The sequence below is a fragment of the Chiloscyllium plagiosum genome, chromosome 5 (genome assembly GCF_004010195.1).
Source record: "Chiloscyllium plagiosum isolate BGI_BamShark_2017 chromosome 5, ASM401019v2, whole genome shotgun sequence".
NCBI classification, from domain to species: domain Eukaryota; kingdom Metazoa; phylum Chordata; class Chondrichthyes; order Orectolobiformes; family Hemiscylliidae; genus Chiloscyllium; species Chiloscyllium plagiosum.
In genome coordinates, this window is record NC_057714.1 from 74,920,774 (window position 1) to 74,938,021 (window position 17,248).

Consider the following 17,248-nt stretch of genomic DNA (forward strand, 5'->3'; position numbering starts at 1 on the left):
GTTGGGCTGAATAGTCGTTTGCGTGATTGTAAAATATAACGAGCTTGACAAATTGTCATTTAGCTCACCCGAGGGAATATGAAAGGAACTCCCAGTGCGAGTCCATTTTCTAGCTTTTGTCGATGCAGCGGCTGGTGGGAGGGAAACCCCCACTCTCCCAGATAAAAATCTTTTCATTCCCGAAAAAAACAAAGTTGTTTGGAATTAATCCCAAATTCAGAAACTTCCAGAACTAATCTAACTCGCTCTAGCGTTTGCATTTATTTTTCCAAACCACTTTATCGATTAAACAGGGGCAACTTAAATCATCGGGATGATCTCAGTCAGGGCGTTTCCGATGGCTGCTATGGAGGGGAAGGAGAAGAGGCTTCTTCCAAACTGCTCTATTTGCATTGTGTTTCTTTTAGAAAAAAAAATTCTCGGTGCAATCAGACACGTAGAACGTTTTGAGATTCCAGATGAACTTTTAATTTAAAATTTGCTTTGAAGTTTTCCAGTTCAAAAAGATGCAAAAAAAGTTCCAAAGATTAAAAGTGTGACAAGACACGCCCTTCTGCCAACTTTTGTTCACGAGCCCGATCGAACAGCTATCGCCAGCGATGCACTGATTTTGTTGTATTCCCTCAGTGAAACCAAGACTTGTGCAACCATCAATTCACGCTTTGCGTTCGTGGTTCAGAAACGGGCATTTTGCTTTCCTAACAAATGTTATCGAAAAAGCTGCAGCCAGAGATGCTTTTCCACCCAATGTTACACTGACCTCTGGCGAAATTGGTCCCTCCGAATGCGTTTTATCAAACACGGTTACTAGAGAAGCATCGCACTTCACTTCAAAATAAACCCCAATAAGATATTGTCCGAAGTCACTTTTGAATAGTAAAGTCCAACTAACTGTGTTGTGTCTGAATAAAGTAATTCGTTCAAAGTCATTGGCGCTGGATTAACGGTTCTGTACTAGAAGATTAACTTCATTTACACATTCGATCGGGAGGGGACAGAGAAAGAGAGAAATTACGTGTTGCAATCTAAAGCCATATATTTGTACGTGACCACTTCCAGGGATAAGTGGCCCTGCCCTTGCCCGGGTCTGAAGTTGAGTGGTGGTCCCTATGGGTCGTTCCCAGCTGCTGGTTGGTCCTTGTGCTGTCAATCATGGTATTAGCCCTCGCCTCATCTACCCCCAGGAGAGCAGACCGCGAGCTCCCTATAAATACCAGCCGTCTGCTGGCTAACCCCCTCTTACAGCCCAGGAGTTCTACTTGGTGAAGAATCCATCAGAGAAGAGGACAGAGTCCGACAAAGGATTACAAAATGACCACCAAAACAAGTATCTACCGCAAGATGTTCGTAGAAAAACCCATCCGGACCACTTCGAGCATTCACTCGTACTCGTCTGTGAAACCGGGGCGAAGCATCGTTCCTTCTTACTCCAGGGTCAGCTACTCGGGACCGATCAAGGCACAGAGCACACGGCGTTTGAGGAGCAGCGCTCCCTCAGCGGCCATGAGCAACAGCCTCAACTTCTCTCTGGTGGATGCCATGAACTCGGAGTTCAAGACCAATCGCAGCAATGAGAAAGCCGAGATGATTGAGCTGAATGACCGTCTGGCCAGCTTCCTGGACAAGGTGAGAGGGCTCGAACACCAGAACAAGACGTTGCTGGTCGAGCTCGAACAGCTGAAAGGGAAACCCCGGTCCAGGATTGGGGACATGTACGAACTGGAGCTGAGGCAACTGCGCCAGCAGATTGACCAAATCAACAACGAGAAGTCCAGAGTCGAGGTGGAAAGAGACAACCTGGTCGACGATCTCCAAAAGCTGAGGGAAAAGTAAGTCTGGCTCTCTGCTGTGCTCCGTTTCACCTCTTTATTACAAAAAGGACAGGGTGGGGTTAGGGGTAGCTGGGAACACGCGGGACAATTCTCCCTCTTTCTGCAAGTTGCCCCATTTCTCTCAAATTGCGAGCGGGGAGGTACCAGATTGTGATCGTCTGAAAGTTTTACTGAAACAAAACAAATCACAACTCTTCAGATGTGTTCCTCTGGCTTAATTCTGCACCGCCCAACACATTGTAGTGGGTTTTCTGAACTGAATACCAGCAGCATCCGTGCAGGGAGCAGCACAGCTAACTGTTCAACTCCTCACTTGTCACCGGCTGATCATCCTCTGGACTACTTTATGTAGTGGCTTTCACTCTCTTAAATTTGACCGGGATTGCCTGAAAAACTTCAATCCACTCTTAATTCGTCTAGCCTTGCTTGTTTGTTTTCAAATAACTATTTAAATGTAGTTTTTGGACAATAAAAAAAACCTCATCAAATTGGTGGACTGTGACCCCACAACTATTTTAGCGGTGAGGCTGTTTGGGATTAGAGCATATACTTCACTTTTTGTGGTTTCCAAACTGATGGCTTTATGATGTTGATGGGCTGCTGACTTTGTGTGGATGTGAAGCAATTTGAGGTGGGCATGGATCACTGGATAAATCACAGTCAGGTCAGGAATCTGAATCATTCCCACTTTAGGAATCTAACAACACCCTAGGTTGACAATGGGAGCATTCTAGGTCTTTTGGATCACCTCCTGACTTTCCAAAAGATTTTCATCTGCCAAATTTAGAATAGAGTAGCAATTTATTGTCACATGTATTGATGAAAATACAGTAAGATGTGTATAAGTTGCTACAGTTCAGCACCATTTTGATTACAGAAATTATAAAAAGAAATTTGGCGCTAGTCACATTCAAGATTGAGATTGTTGGGGGCTTTCACATTAGAATGGCTCTTAACAACTTATTGACCTGAAAAAGCATCATGGAGAAGGGAGCATCAGGTTTGACTGATTTGCTTCCAATTTATATCTTCTACTGTGTACGATTTGAGATCTGATTAGTAACTCCACCTTTTCAGTAAAATTGTACAATAATCAATTCGTTACTTTGATATATTCAGCTAAAACAGGAAGACACGAGAAGAGTTACCAAAATACAAGGGACAAAAAGGAGATTATTGTTAATCTCTACTTTCTAACAGCAAATGTTCAGGGTTCAGACATTGCGCTTTCAGCAGGGGTGGAAGTGACTGATTCCTTGATATCATTATTTGCAGGTTGCAAGATGAAATTATTCAGCGGGAGGAGGCTGAAAACAATCTGGCAGCTTTCAGACAGGTATGAACAGTAACTCATTGTCTTGTATGAGGTATTATGATGTCACCAGTTGAATCGTTTCAACATTTAATTTGAATCTCATGTTTATTTCTGATATCGGGAAGTTACTGATATAGGTTATACTATTAATACAGCAGTTACCCTCTGGAGACTGGGCAACAATGACACCCCCTCTGGTCATAGTACAGAAGGGCAAAATCGAGAGACACACCCAATGCTCTTCTTACCCAAGAACCATGAACCTAAAGTGCCTCTTTCCAATATCTTTGAGAAATACAAAATGTTGTGTTTTTATTTGCAAAATTGCAGTTTCAGAACTCATAACAAATATTTTAAAAAATAACAATTACTGTCGCCTAATGTTCAGAAAGACGCATGTTGGGGAGAAATCAATAAAAGATAAAGGGCATTGCAAAAATAGTTAAATGATATTTCAGTGATTTAACTTATTTGATTATTTGTTAGCTTTGCCAATATATCTTTTCATAGATCTGTACTTATAACTGTACTATTCTTCCTTGCTGCTTGCCTTTCTGAAGTCAATCCACTCCTAACCATACTTTCTCCAAGTAGCTCAGTGAATCCAAACACGGGTCATTGTAACCTACATCATCAGTTGGGAAGTTGATTTTACACCTCACCTGATCTTGGTCTCCACTGAAGTTAGTGAAGAGTTACATAGTAAATTGGCATTACACTCAATCCTGCAGATATTCTCAATGATCCCAGCTGTGCTAGGGTTTGCTTGGCATTGGTAGAGGAGGGTTCACAGTTGGACTTGAATCTGTCCTTATCAAAGATATCCAATTCTCTGCACTTTGAAATGAATAACTTTTAAAATGTTCATTCATGAGATATGGATGCTGCAGCATTTATTGTTTATCCTTAACTGCCCCTGAGAAAGTAGTAGTGAGCTGACTTCTTGTGCTACTGCAGTACTTGAGGTGGAGGGATGCTGTTAGGAAAGGAGTCCCAGGATTTTAACCCAGTAACTGTAAAGAATGGTGTTGTAAAGATGGCAGTGATCCCATGCAAGTGCTGTACTTGTCTTTCTAGAGTTGAGAGGTCCCAGCTTTGGTAGCTGCTGACACGGGAGGCTGGAATTTTACCAAGAGTGGGAATCGTAGAATCCCTAGAGTGTAGAAGCAGGCTATTCAGCCCATCAAGTCCCCTCTGAACAGCATCCTACCCAGAGCACCTCCCTACTCCATCCCTGTAACCCTGCATTTCCATGGCTAATGCACCCTAGCCTACGCGTCACTGACACAATGGGCAATTTAGCATGGCTAACCCACCTAACCTGCACGTCTTTGTACTGTGGGAGGAAACTGGAGTACCTGGAGGAACCCACTCAGACACGGAGAATGTGCAAACTCCACATGGAATCTAACCTGGGTCCCTTGTGCTGTGAAGTGGTAGTGCTAACCACTGAGTCATTGTGATTGATTCTTTTTTTTCCTTGCCTAACATATGTAAATCATCCCATGTCGTATTAATTCACAATGGAGCAGGAACCAAAGCTTTGTCATAGCAGCACAATTCTTACTGTTTGATTCCCTGAGTCAGCAGGGAATTTTGCTGATTGTATTCCAAAGCCACCCTCTGGAAAATCCAAAAGAGTAGCCTGATATGATGTGCCTTGCAATTTTCTCTTTTCTTGAAGAAGTGCGTGGTCTCTAACTCTGCATGATAGCACACTCTGTATCTGAAGTTCCATCTGGGCAGAATTACTGAAGCAGCCAGTATCCAATTTTCCACTGGCCTTTTGACTGTGCTGAACTGTTTTATAGTTTTTTTTTAATGGTTTTTGTGTTAATTAAAGAACAGCATTTTAATCTTTCAGAGACCCATAACCAGACATTTTGCACTCGTCTGCAGGGTGTGGCACTGTAAGCCTGAATCTTTCACTCTGCTTTGCTTCCTGTCAGAAGCAACATATTGCTTCCATACAGCTCCCCCTGTGGTGACGAGGTTTCTTCACTGTGCAGGCATAAGGCTCCATGTAACCCATAACTATGTAAAAGAACTATGTTAGTAACAATAACTCTAAGGAAGCAGCTGTTTATTATAGTTCATTGATAGAAAGTGAGCTCCAATGAGGATTTGCCATGGAATGCAGCTACAGTGAACTGAGTGCATACCAGTAAAATAATTAAATGAATAGATTCCTTTGTGTTGCTGGAAAACAGTGGATTAGGATAGGTGCATTAGCAATAACGACAGCTCAGTGATACTGAAGCAACAAAACAGTTGCAACTTTTTTTTAATCAGCTAATAGAAAATAAACTAGATTGATTGAATAAAAGAATATGTATTATTGGTCCCAAAATTATAACTAGTAACGAGCTAATAATAATCTACTGGAATACAGTGAAAATTGATCCAAGTATCTGTTTCCCATTGTTAATTAGTCAATAGTATTCATAAATAACATATTTAGAATTATAGAATCCCTCCAGTTTGGAAACAGGCCCTTTGGCCCAACAAGTTTACACCGACCCTCCAAAGACCCACCCAGACCCATTCCCCTACCCTATTATTCTACTTTTCCCCTGACTAATACACCTAACTACACATTCCTGAACACGATGGGCAATTTAGCATGGCCAGTTCACCTAACCTGCACATCTTTGGACTCTGGGAGGAAACCGGAGCACCCAGAGGAAACCCATGCAGACATGAGGAGAACATGCAGACTCCACACAGACAGTCACCCGAGGTTGGAATCGAACACGGGTCCTTGGCACTGTGAGCCCCCTTGTAGGATATAAACATTAAAAATTGAATAGATTGATTAAATGTGCAGATAAAGAGACTGCTGTTTCTGATTTGCATTGTTAATATGTTTCTGATGGTGACAAAAAAAATCCTTGAAACTTGTACAACAAAGAGTTGACAATTAAGTGAACACAGCATCCTTGTTGCAACTGATAGAGGAATGTTGCCCTCAAAGCATTTGAGTATAGTTCAGGAAACAGTAAAGAGAAGACAATAGTGCTGGTTTATAAATTTCTTTGAAGAGTTAAAGTTGCTTTAAATAAAAAATATATTTTTCTACTACCATTATTTCTTTCAACTTGAGGACTAATTGCATTTTCAGCATGAAATATTGCATTGTTTATCTGGAACTGTGGAATGGAAAATTTAACTCCCAGCAGAATTCGAAAACATCATTTATAAATAAAAGTTTGTATTAGAAACTTTTTTACAGAAACTTTTTTTCTATCAACAGAGTAAGAATATATAAAAAATTATTGGAATTTAAACAATGAGGTTTCTTTTGATTCATGATCCAAAATCTCTACGGGTTAACAACAACTGTCCTTTTATAGCAGTGGTGTTGCATTGTCATTGACAGATCATGAATGACTCTGTTGAACCAAGAAAGCTCAAGGAGTCTTGTATTTTTTCTCATCAGGTGCCAATCCTTTGAGCAGATTTTAGATTATGCATCGAAGTCTGATTTATGTTCAAATTGGTTTTAGTTGAATGACATAAAGGGTAGCTGTCAGTATGAACTGGTTGGACTGAATGGCCTGTTCATTTACTGTACTTTTGATATTTCTGATTAAGACTCAACAGAAGAACAGTAGTGCACTAACAAATCAAGCTTGTGTCAAATTCACAGTATCTAGAGTTTCGTGAACATTGTGGCGATGGAATTATGCAAATTGAGTGGTAGAAATAATACATTTCTAATATCCAAATCAAAATCACACATTGTTAGTAGTTGTCAAAAATGTATTTTGTCTCTAGTTCATTCTTTACATTTGGTATACTTTTATTTTGGAGATTTTTATCTTGTTTAGGCTACATGTTTACTTTTCACTATTTTAAGTGTCAGTTTCCAATGATAATGATGTAACGATATGTGCAATTTAAATTGAAGTGAAATTTATTATTGAATACAGTTCTGTTTAAAGGACAAAACAAGTGTCATAATGCTACCAGATCATAATTAAATAAGCAGTTATTTCAAAATCAGTACCTTATGACTTTTTTCACACATGACTTAAAGATGCCTTATAATGTCTAACCCTCATTAAGAAGACTAATTCTTTTCATGTAATTGCGAAGGTAAATGTAACATGAACTGACATATCAATTTATACAAGGCATGTAACCATAATAATTATGTATACAGTTCAATATTGAAGTGAAGTTGGTAAGAGCAGTAGCTCAGAATAATTTCTTTGATTAACTTGTTGTGTTTTGTTTTCCTGTTGTTTCTGAAAGGATGTGGATGATGCCTGTCTGGCACGCTTAGATCTGGAACGTAAAGTTGAATCACTGCAGGAAGAAATTATGTTCTTAAAGAAACTACATGAAGAGGTAAAATACAATAGAACTGTGGATATCAGAGATTTGAAACAAACATCTGTGGGAAGAAAGCAGAGTTAACATTGACTCTTTATCAGTAGAGTCACTGGACTCATCGAACTCTAAATGTTAACTCTGCTTTGACTGCACAGATGCTGCCAGATCTGCTGAGTTTCTCCAATAATTTCTGTTCTAGTTTCGTGAAGAGATAAGAATGGATCATAGTTATCATTTAGTTTCAACATATTGTGCTGGTAAAGCTATCTAGAAGTTGCTTTTATTTATACAGCGACTTACCCAATTTTCATTGAATCTTATTTCTTTCTTCAGGAAATTAGTGAGTTACAAGCTCAAATCCAAGAATCACAGGTCAAGGTTGAGATGGATATGGTCAGACCTGACCTTACTGCAGCACTCCATGAAGTTCGTTCTGAGTTTGATAAACTTGCTGCTAAGAACATTGCTGAAACTGAGGCATGGTACAAGTCCAAGGTATGTTTTTTGAAATGCATTAGTTAGTGCTCATGATAACAAACTGGACGACAAACCACCTGTCAACAAACTTCGAACCTACAGCTTTCTGCCCAGTTCCACCTCTTTTCTATAGTCGCTTCTTCACATATCCCATTTGACTTGTTTACACTTTCATCCTTGAAGGAATCCATGATTATTACTCCTGACAAATATAGAGTGCTTTTTATAAATCTCCCAGCTATGTCTCTTGTACTCACTTCTGGCTCAAAATGCTATTTTCCAGATGAATATTCAAACCTCATTCATTCCCATACTTATGCAGCTGTCTATACTCCAAGTACATCCTCAACTACTCTTATATATTATTTGATTGGCAGGTTGAACTCATTCTTATCAAGTATAATAAATAGGCATTCTCATTAATAGGCATCACTGACTATGTTTCCTATCTTAATGCCTAATCCAATTCGTGCAATCACTGCATCTAGTACTTTTCCTATTAATCATTCTGATGATTGGCTGTGGAGAGGGGGATACGGGTGAATGTTCCTATCCAATCCATACTTCGAATAGCTACTCCAAAAGCATTCAGAAGAAGTTAGTGATGCTTTTGCTCAAGCTAACATTAATTTTTTTTTAAAAGGTTTTAATTCAGTTTTGTTTAGATTACTACTTTAAGGTCAGTACTCCATTCACTCATTAAGGTTTGTGTTTTGGGACAGTTAGCGGATGTGAATGATTCTGCTGTTCGCAACAATGATGCTCTTCGCACAATGAAACAAGAGAATGGTGATTACCGCAGACAAATCCAGACACTGACCTGCGATATTGATGCACTTAAGGGAACAGTAAGTACTGAAAATATGAAAAAGAATGACTTTCAGCAAAATATATGCAGTTGTAGAACTGTGAGCTTTATCCACCAGCAATAACAAGGCACTCTTTATTAATGAGTGTTGATTTTAGAATGTACATATAGAGGTATACATATGCAGTATAGGAATAGGAAGGAACATCTAAATCTGGAAAATTAAGTCCCATTGTGAGAGTTGCAGGCTCAAACTAGTAAAATATAAAATTAGAAGTGTTCAACACACACAATAGAATTACTACGACTGTAATGAAATATTTCAAAACCAATTAAGATGATGCAGTACCCACAGCCAGAAGAGTTCAAGGCCTTGACCTTTCTCAGGTTCTTGTAAAAGAAGGACCAGTGAACTGCTCTTTATGCCTTGCTTTCATGTCTTTGCTGTTCAGAGCTATTGTACTGAATGTCTCAATGAAAGATTCAATACCAGCTTTCCGGATGCCACTTTAAGTGCACCTTGTATTCACAAAAAAAAACATACTTTTATGCATTATCTTTTACGATATCTGAAGATGTTTCACAGCTTATTATGTACTTTTAGAATGAAGTTAGTGTTGCTAAATTTGAAACGTGATGGCCAACTTTTTATTCATCTTCTGTTGCTTTTAACTACTCATGTGAGGAGACCTGTTCTCACGGTATGACATACCTGTCAGTCTTATACCATCCTCATACATCCACTGTAGCTTACCTGCAACCACATCCTTTTTCTAACTTATGTCTGTATTGACAGGTTAATGAGGTCCCTCAGTTGACTTGTCAGATAATTGGTGTTTATTTTTCTACGTTTAAGGAACAAATGTTGCTGCTCTCCTTTGAATAGGCTGAGAAAACTTGGTTTGGCAGACCAGGAATGTGCTATCTCATCTCATTTACATTACAATGTTGGTTCCTAACCCGGTGAAGGCTGAGCATCGCAGGGCAGTATAAGGAGTTTTGGAATTGGATAAAAATTTGCTGCTCCTCTTGCTTTCAGTACTACCCTAGAAATAAATTATCTCTAGTGCTACACAGAGGAATATCAAAGTCCAACTGTATCAACCCCAAAAAACCAATGTTCAGAATAGAGCATGTTGTATTTTGATTTATGTCAGCAGACTACACATCTAGGGGTTTTGTTTTTATCCTCATAGTTTAATCACCTCACATACAATGATAGTAGAATTTTAATATACCATACTAGTTTAATGTTTTTAGCTCTCCTGATCAGTTTCATTAACCTTTCCTTGTTTCTTATTATCCAAGTTTAAATTTATGGTACTTGGAAACATTTCTGTATTCAACTTTTGATGTTTTATATTAACACACGACGGATGGTGCCACAGATGATAAGAAGCTACTGTTAAAATCTGCAGACAAATAAACCCTTATTCTCCGGTTATGAACGTGAACTGCCTTGATCACCTGTAATTTTTCAAATACAGTGAAGTACAAGGAATATCCAAGAGTCTAAAATGACATAACTTATCATCTTAGGCTGAGGCAGAAATATGAACTCATCTCCCAAAAGCCCTAATCAGTTGTGAAATAAACTCTATTCAAAGCTTGTTTTATGCATGTATACGTACTTAGAATAGAATTGGAATTATTGAAATAGAGATGATGCAATAACTTTCTCACATATAGTTTTCTCAAATTACATTTGTAAGTAGTAAACAGAAATAAGAAAATTAGAAAGTTATTTAAGTTTAAGGTGGGGGGGGGAAACAAGATTTAAAAAGGACCAGAGGGCTTTTTCAGGTGGTGGTGTGTATGGAACGAGCTGCCAGAGGAAGTGGTTGGGGTGGGTACAATCACAACATTAAAACGCATCTGGAAGGAACCTGATGAGGAAGGATTTAGAGGGAAATGGGTGAAATGCTGGCAAATGGGACTAGATCAGATTGGGTTGTCAGATCGATGCGAACGACTTGGCCCAAAGGGCCTGTGTGCAAGCTATATCAATCTATGACTTTATTTCCATTCAAACAGAATGAATCTCTTGAGCGCCAGATGCAGGAAATGGAAGAACGTTATGCTTTGGAGGCAAGTAATGCCCAGGAAACCATTGCCAACCTTGAAGATGAGATTGGTAACTTGAAGGATGAGATGGCCCGTCATTTGCAAGAATACCAGGAGCTACTGACTGTAAAGATGGCTCTCGATATTGAGATTGCAACCTACAGGAAATTGCTGGAGGGTGAGGAAAACAGGTAAGGCATTTGTGCAAATGTTTTAAAAAAAAACATACATTTTAAGTCAAGTAAAAACGTAACATACAAGTCCATTGCAACACACACGTTTTGAATATGGTTGACACAATCAAATGTTTATTCATTATCAAAGAAACCGATCTACTTGGTTTCTTTGTTTTGTGAATATTGATGTAAGCAGCAAAGATTAAACGAGTGCATTCTTAAAACCAAATCAGTGTCTGCAGTGCAGAAAATATATTGAAATCATAGTGCTTTTTACATACATTTTGCATGTATACAGATGCTGACAGAGATTCCTCACCATTAGAGAGATTTTTTTCAAATCTGTATAATTGGGTATGAACCATTTTTGTTAAAGCTGCTATCTGAATATATAAAGTTCTCGGCTTAGACACAATAGGGTCAGAGCATATCCACCAACACTTTCTCAGAGGAACTACGGACAGTTAATAAATGATGATTTGCAAATGATATCCATAACATGAAAACAAATAAAGATAAAAAACACCATTCATTAAGACATCCTGTGCAAATAGGGAAGTAGGGTTTATTGGCTTAGGTAGAATAAATGACCACATCTGTTGCTGACAGTAGCTGTAAGATTTCCACAGATCAATCTTATTCTTTATTCCATCTGGAGACATTTTGAGAGGAGAGGTTGGAAGAAAGTTCCATGTAGAGAAATGAAGACAGAAGATCTTAATTTATTCCAGGAGAAACTGGCTATTGTGAGAAGAGAAAATTTCCACCTTCATCTGTATCTATCTTTGTATAATTATTAATTCTTCTCTTCCTTAGGATTTCTATGCCTCTGCAATCATTTAGTTCTCTGAGTCTTGCTGGTAGGTTATATTTGTTATTATCACAGTAAAATGGATGTGTAAATGTTTGAGCTTGACAAATGTCTTTTTTTTTTTAAATCAATTTATCAAATGCACCTTTTCTGGGCATGCTTTTTCCGCTATGAAGAACTTGCAGTGCGTTCTGTTTAGAATGAAACCAGTAGGTTTGCCTGTTCTGCAGTTACACTATCCCTTCATAGACGTTTGATCCAAGAAATATTTTTTGCTTCACTTGTGTAACGAGTGACTGTTTTACAAGATATACTGCACAATATAACATTTAATACAAGTTTAACTGATTTTATTTAGAATCAGAAATGGTTCTGGTGGAAAAATGCAAGTCGAAATTAAGATTTTTGCCTACTAAAGTACCGTATTATCTAGACTATTTGACTTGGAAAGATACTATCAGTAACTAATTATTTTATGTATGGGAGTGAAATTAATTCCTGTTCACAGGGTGGTGATAGGTTAGGACATCTGTCTATAACTTTAACCTTGTTCTAATCTTAATTTACTTTCTTTGCTTGGCATGCCAGCTTAAACAGGCACTCACGAAGCGAGGGAGACTATCACAACCACAGAAGTATCATAGCCAAGTCCCAACCTGTCCCCATCCAGCAATCACAGGGATAAAGTTTCAGTTGGGTCCAAACAGGAAGCATTGTCAACTTCTCCCTATTTAATCTGACAATAAGGAAGCTAATTGTAACATGTCCTGGCTTACCTCTCCACCCTGGAGGCTCCCTGCCTCCATTCCTGATGAAGGGCTCCTGCCCAAAACATCAATTGTCCTGTTCCCTGGATGCTGCCTGACCAGCTGTGCTTTTCCAGCACCACTCTAATCTAAATTCTGGTTTCCAGCATCTACAGTCCTCACTTCAACTCAGTATACTTAGTAATGACCTGAAACCAACAAACTAAAGACTTTTCTTTTATATAGTTGCACAATTCATTGGACATGTTGCATGGAATGGAGACACATTAAATAGACTTAACAATACATAGGTTGTCACTCAGAATCTGCCAAACTGAGAGCGAACTATGGAAGTAAGTCGAAAATGTTAACAGGGGAATCAGCATGAAAAGCGACCCCCAAAAGATTAATAGTAAATTCAATGACCACAACATTTTTGGATTCCAACCTGATTCTGGAAATTGACTCTTTTTTTTAAAACAAATATCAAAGAACTGCCTTTTGTTAAAATTGTGGAGCAGTCATTATTCCTGGCAGTTCTTCTCAACCAAATGCAGATTCGTGGTTTTGAAGGCTTTTGTAAACACAACCAAAAAGAGAAAGCAAGTATCTTAGTCTTTGCAGGTTAGAAATTTTGACTGAAACCATGCATTTTTGTTTTCGCAGATGCCATGTATGAGCAACAGCCAACTGATGTTCAAATGTCAAGGAAGAATGTTGTAATCAAAACAATTGAGAGCAGAGGCGGAGATGTTAGTATTGAAGTTCACCAAAAAAAGAATGTAAATAATGCATATACCTTGTGCCAGCTTTTGAGAACTAACATTTGCAAATTATGTTCTTTTCAATTACAGATAATCAGCGAAACTACCCAGAGAATTGAAGACTGAACCTACCCTTCAGTCCAAGAATGCTCTTTCATGTGCATGGAAGCTGATGCTGATTAAGAAAATTGCTTGACAAGAATGTCCTTCCTCCTTTTAATCACCAAGAAAATTGTTGGCTTTAAAGTGCCTTTCTGATTGAATTGAAGAGTGCCAGATTCAATAAAGTTGTGTTGTAAGCTGAGTAGAAAAGTAAATGGCTTTACAGAACGTTTAATCACAGTCTGTTTACAATTGCACAATGATAAATAGCAATACTTCATTCATCAGTTTTGAATCTTTATTTACAGTTTCAGAATCTCAATTGCTTTATTCTTCCCCAGCAATTACACGTAAGCAAGCTCTAATAAAACTTTGAACAAACCCTTAATTTGTTGCCTGATTTCTTAGTCAGTAATGTTGGTAAAATCACTAGCATAACCTGTTGCTTGGGGCTGCTATTAATAATGTCCAACTAAGTGTGAATAAGTCATGAACTGATGTAATGAAATTTGGTGATGATGACAGTGCAGTGCTGGATTGTTTTCATTTGGAAGTTCTACAAGGGAAGGGTCAGGCTCGGGTACTCTGGTCAGAGCTTCCATATCAGAAATGGAAAGTAAACCTTTAATTTCAAGGTTTACTGAAACAATAGGGGTATGGAACCACATTACTAAACGTAATAAGATATTTTGACTGCGCCCAGGTAGTGGATGGTAGAGTTGCACAAAGTTCAAGAATACAAATGGAGACTGAAAGAGTGACCAAGCAGTCACAAAGAAACATAGAATCAGGAGTTAATGCTTCTGACTCACCAACTAACACTGAGTTCTGAATACTGAGAGGGATGCAACAGAGTTAAGTGCGTGACTCCAGCACAGGAGTATACAAGAAAGACTGGGAAAGCAAAAGGGATTCTATAATGAGAGGAGCAGATAGCCATTTTTTTGTGGCCTTCGATGTGATCCCAGGAGGGGTAGGATCATGGAAATCACCGAGTACAGAATATTTATGGGGGTGTGTGGTGGTTAACTGTCAGAGGTTGTCCTTTATATCCTTAGCAACGATGTAGGTGGAAAAGGGGCATGGTCCTGCACAGAGTTTAATGAGTTGGGAAATATATACTTTCAAAAGGTAGTAATCTCGGAGTTTCTCCCATTGCATTGAAATAGGTTAAAACAGACGGAGCAAGGGAGAAAGATTTAGATTCCTTGGAGCATTGGGAGCTGGTTCTGAGGATGTGGGGCTGCTAAGAGCCAGAGTAAATTTACCTGCAGGGAGATTTGTTCATTCTTGTCAGGTGGGATTTAAAGCAGCAGGGGAATGTGAACCTGTGTAGATGGGACAAAAAAAATCAGAAAATGAAGACAAAATTAATGAATGTAAGATCAAGGTAACGAATGTCAGAAAATTTTAAAGTTGGTGCAAGGAATAGCAAATAAAGCAGACAAGCTGAAGTCAAAGAAACACAGCAGCATGATTCCATAACCATTACAGAAACATGGCTTAGATGGAGAAAAAAAATGCCAGTACTTACTAACAGTGAGTAACTAGCAAAGATGGAAATACAAAGATAGAGAGGAATGGCAATTTTTCATCAAAGAAACAATTACACCTACGAAGAAGAATGATAGGTTGGAAGGATCCTTGAATGTGGCTGGAGGAATTTAGCTAAGGAACAGAAAAAGGGCAGCCCAATGCTAATGTGTAGAGATCTGAAACCAATCAATCAATCAGGACAGAGAAGATCAAATATGTGGGCAATTTGCTGAAATCGGGGCAGAGATTTTAATTAACCAATATTAACTGCAAAGGTTTATTGCAAAAGGAATAAAGGGAAATACAATTTTTGAAATGTATTCAGTAGAACATTTTTGGTGAGTATATAGGAAGTTCAACAAGAGGGAGTGTGATTCTGCACTTGGTCTTAGGAAGTGAAACTGAGCAGCCAGTAGGAGAGGCAATGAGAGCACATTTTGACGGGAGTGATGACAATTCAGTTTTAATATGATTATTGAAATGGACAAAGATCAAGAGTTATGATGATAAAGCCATTTTTACTAAGCTCAGGAGTGACTTAGCTTAAAAAAAAGTGAACTGCCAGTTTCAACAACTACTTGAAGGCAACTCCATGTAAGAGCAGTGGCAGATATAACAATGGGAGTTTCACAGGTTTCAAAGTAAATAAGTTTCCACAAAGAAAAGAGCAGACAGTCAAATCTGAAACTGCCTGAATGACAAGAAAAACAAAAGAAAAGGCAGTAAAGGAAAGCTTCTGTGTTTGCACATTCTCCCTGTGTCTGCGTGGGTTTCCTCCGGGTGCTCTGGTTTCCTCCCACAGTCCAAAGATGTGCAGGTCAGGTGAATTGGCCATGTTAAATTGCCCATAGTGTTCGGTGAAGGGGTAAATGTAGGGGAATGGGTCAGGGTGGGCTGCTCTTCGGAGGGTCAGTGTGGACTTGTTGGGCAGAAGATTACTTACACTGTAAGCAATCTAATCTAAGTAATCTAATTTTATGTCAGACACTGAGGACTCAATACCAAGGAAGGCTGATTGGTATTTAAAAGTGCAGGGTTGACTCAAAAAGAAAATTAGGAAAGCAAAAGAGAATTATTAAAGAATACTGATAAGTAAAATCAAGGAGAACCTAAAGAGCTTTATCTCATCCAGTCAGCACTTCTCCCAGAAGATTGTTGCAAATGCTCTTTCAAGTTGGGCATGAAGCATGGACACTGTTCTATACATTTAACAGAAAAATCACAAGGTTTCGCAATGTTGTAGCATACGACAGTCCAAAGATGTGCAGGTTAGGTGGATTGACTATGCTAAATTGTCCAGTGTCCAGGGATGTATAAATTGGGTGGATTAGCCATGGAAAATACAAGGTTACAAAGACAGAGTAGGGGGATTCGGTCTGAGTGGGAGGCTGTACAGGGGGTTGGTGTGGACTCAATGGGCTGAAGGGCCTGCTTCCACACTGTAGGGATTCTATGATTTACATAATATTCTTTCTATAGTTACTATTAGGTCTACCAGTTAGCCAAGAGTTATTTCAGGAGCAAGTGGATGAGATTATTGAAAAAATACCAGGATGTATTTGGGTAACAGAAAATATCATGACCATGATTGAGGCACAACATGATTACCTTCTGATCGCTTCGAGGAGAAAGTGAGGTCTGCAGATGCTGGAGATCAAAGTTGAAACTTTATTGCTGGAACAGCACAGCAGGTCAGGCAGCATCCAGGGAACAGGAGATTCGACGTTTCGGGCAACAGGCCCTTCTTCCTGAAGAAGGGCCTGTTGCCCGAAACGTCGAATCTCCTGTTCCCTGGATGCTGCCTGACCTGCTGTGCTGTTCCAGCAATAAAGTTTCAACTACCTTCTGATCGCAGCAATATATCAAGAAGGATTAATATTTAACAGCATAAAATGCCAGGTCAATGTCAATGGGTCCATTTATTCTACCTACTGAATCTGCCTCAATCCAGGTAAGATTGATGATGTTAAACAAATGGTGACCCAGTAGAACAAAGAGGATCTACAACACTGCCTCATGTTCTCTCATTTCTCTCTCACTGTATGCTTCCAATCTTGTGGACTGCTGAGAGATTTGTACAAAAAGACTATCCCTTATGTTGGGAAGACAGAAACCAGAAATACGTTTTCAATTCATTCAACTTCAATGAATTTGTTGACTGAAAAAGTAGATTCTGTCAACAAATTCCTGCCTAATGCAATAGTACACAAGCAGGAACATCATGATTCTCAATGGGGATATGTTGCAAAAAGCCCCTATCCCAATACCTTGTGCAACAC

The 17,248-nt window shown here is 38.9% G+C and overlaps 1 protein-coding gene across 1 annotated transcript; it reads left to right on the top strand.

Annotated features, from left to right (window-relative positions):
• The first annotated feature begins 1,222 nt into the window (after nucleotides 1-1,222).
• LOC122550010 (type III intermediate filament-like) lies at nucleotides 1,223-13,821 on the top strand. The gene is made up of 9 exons (XM_043690386.1): nucleotides 1,223-1,829; nucleotides 3,108-3,168; nucleotides 7,405-7,500; nucleotides 7,819-7,980; nucleotides 8,685-8,810; nucleotides 10,805-11,025; nucleotides 11,827-11,870; nucleotides 13,234-13,319; nucleotides 13,422-13,821. Exons 1-9 carry the CDS (start codon nucleotides 1,312-1,314, stop codon nucleotides 13,455-13,457), a joined length of 1,350 nt encoding a protein of 449 aa, XP_043546321.1. The 5' UTR covers nucleotides 1,223-1,311; the 3' UTR covers nucleotides 13,458-13,821.
• The last annotated feature ends 3,427 nt before the right edge of the window (nucleotides 13,822-17,248 follow it).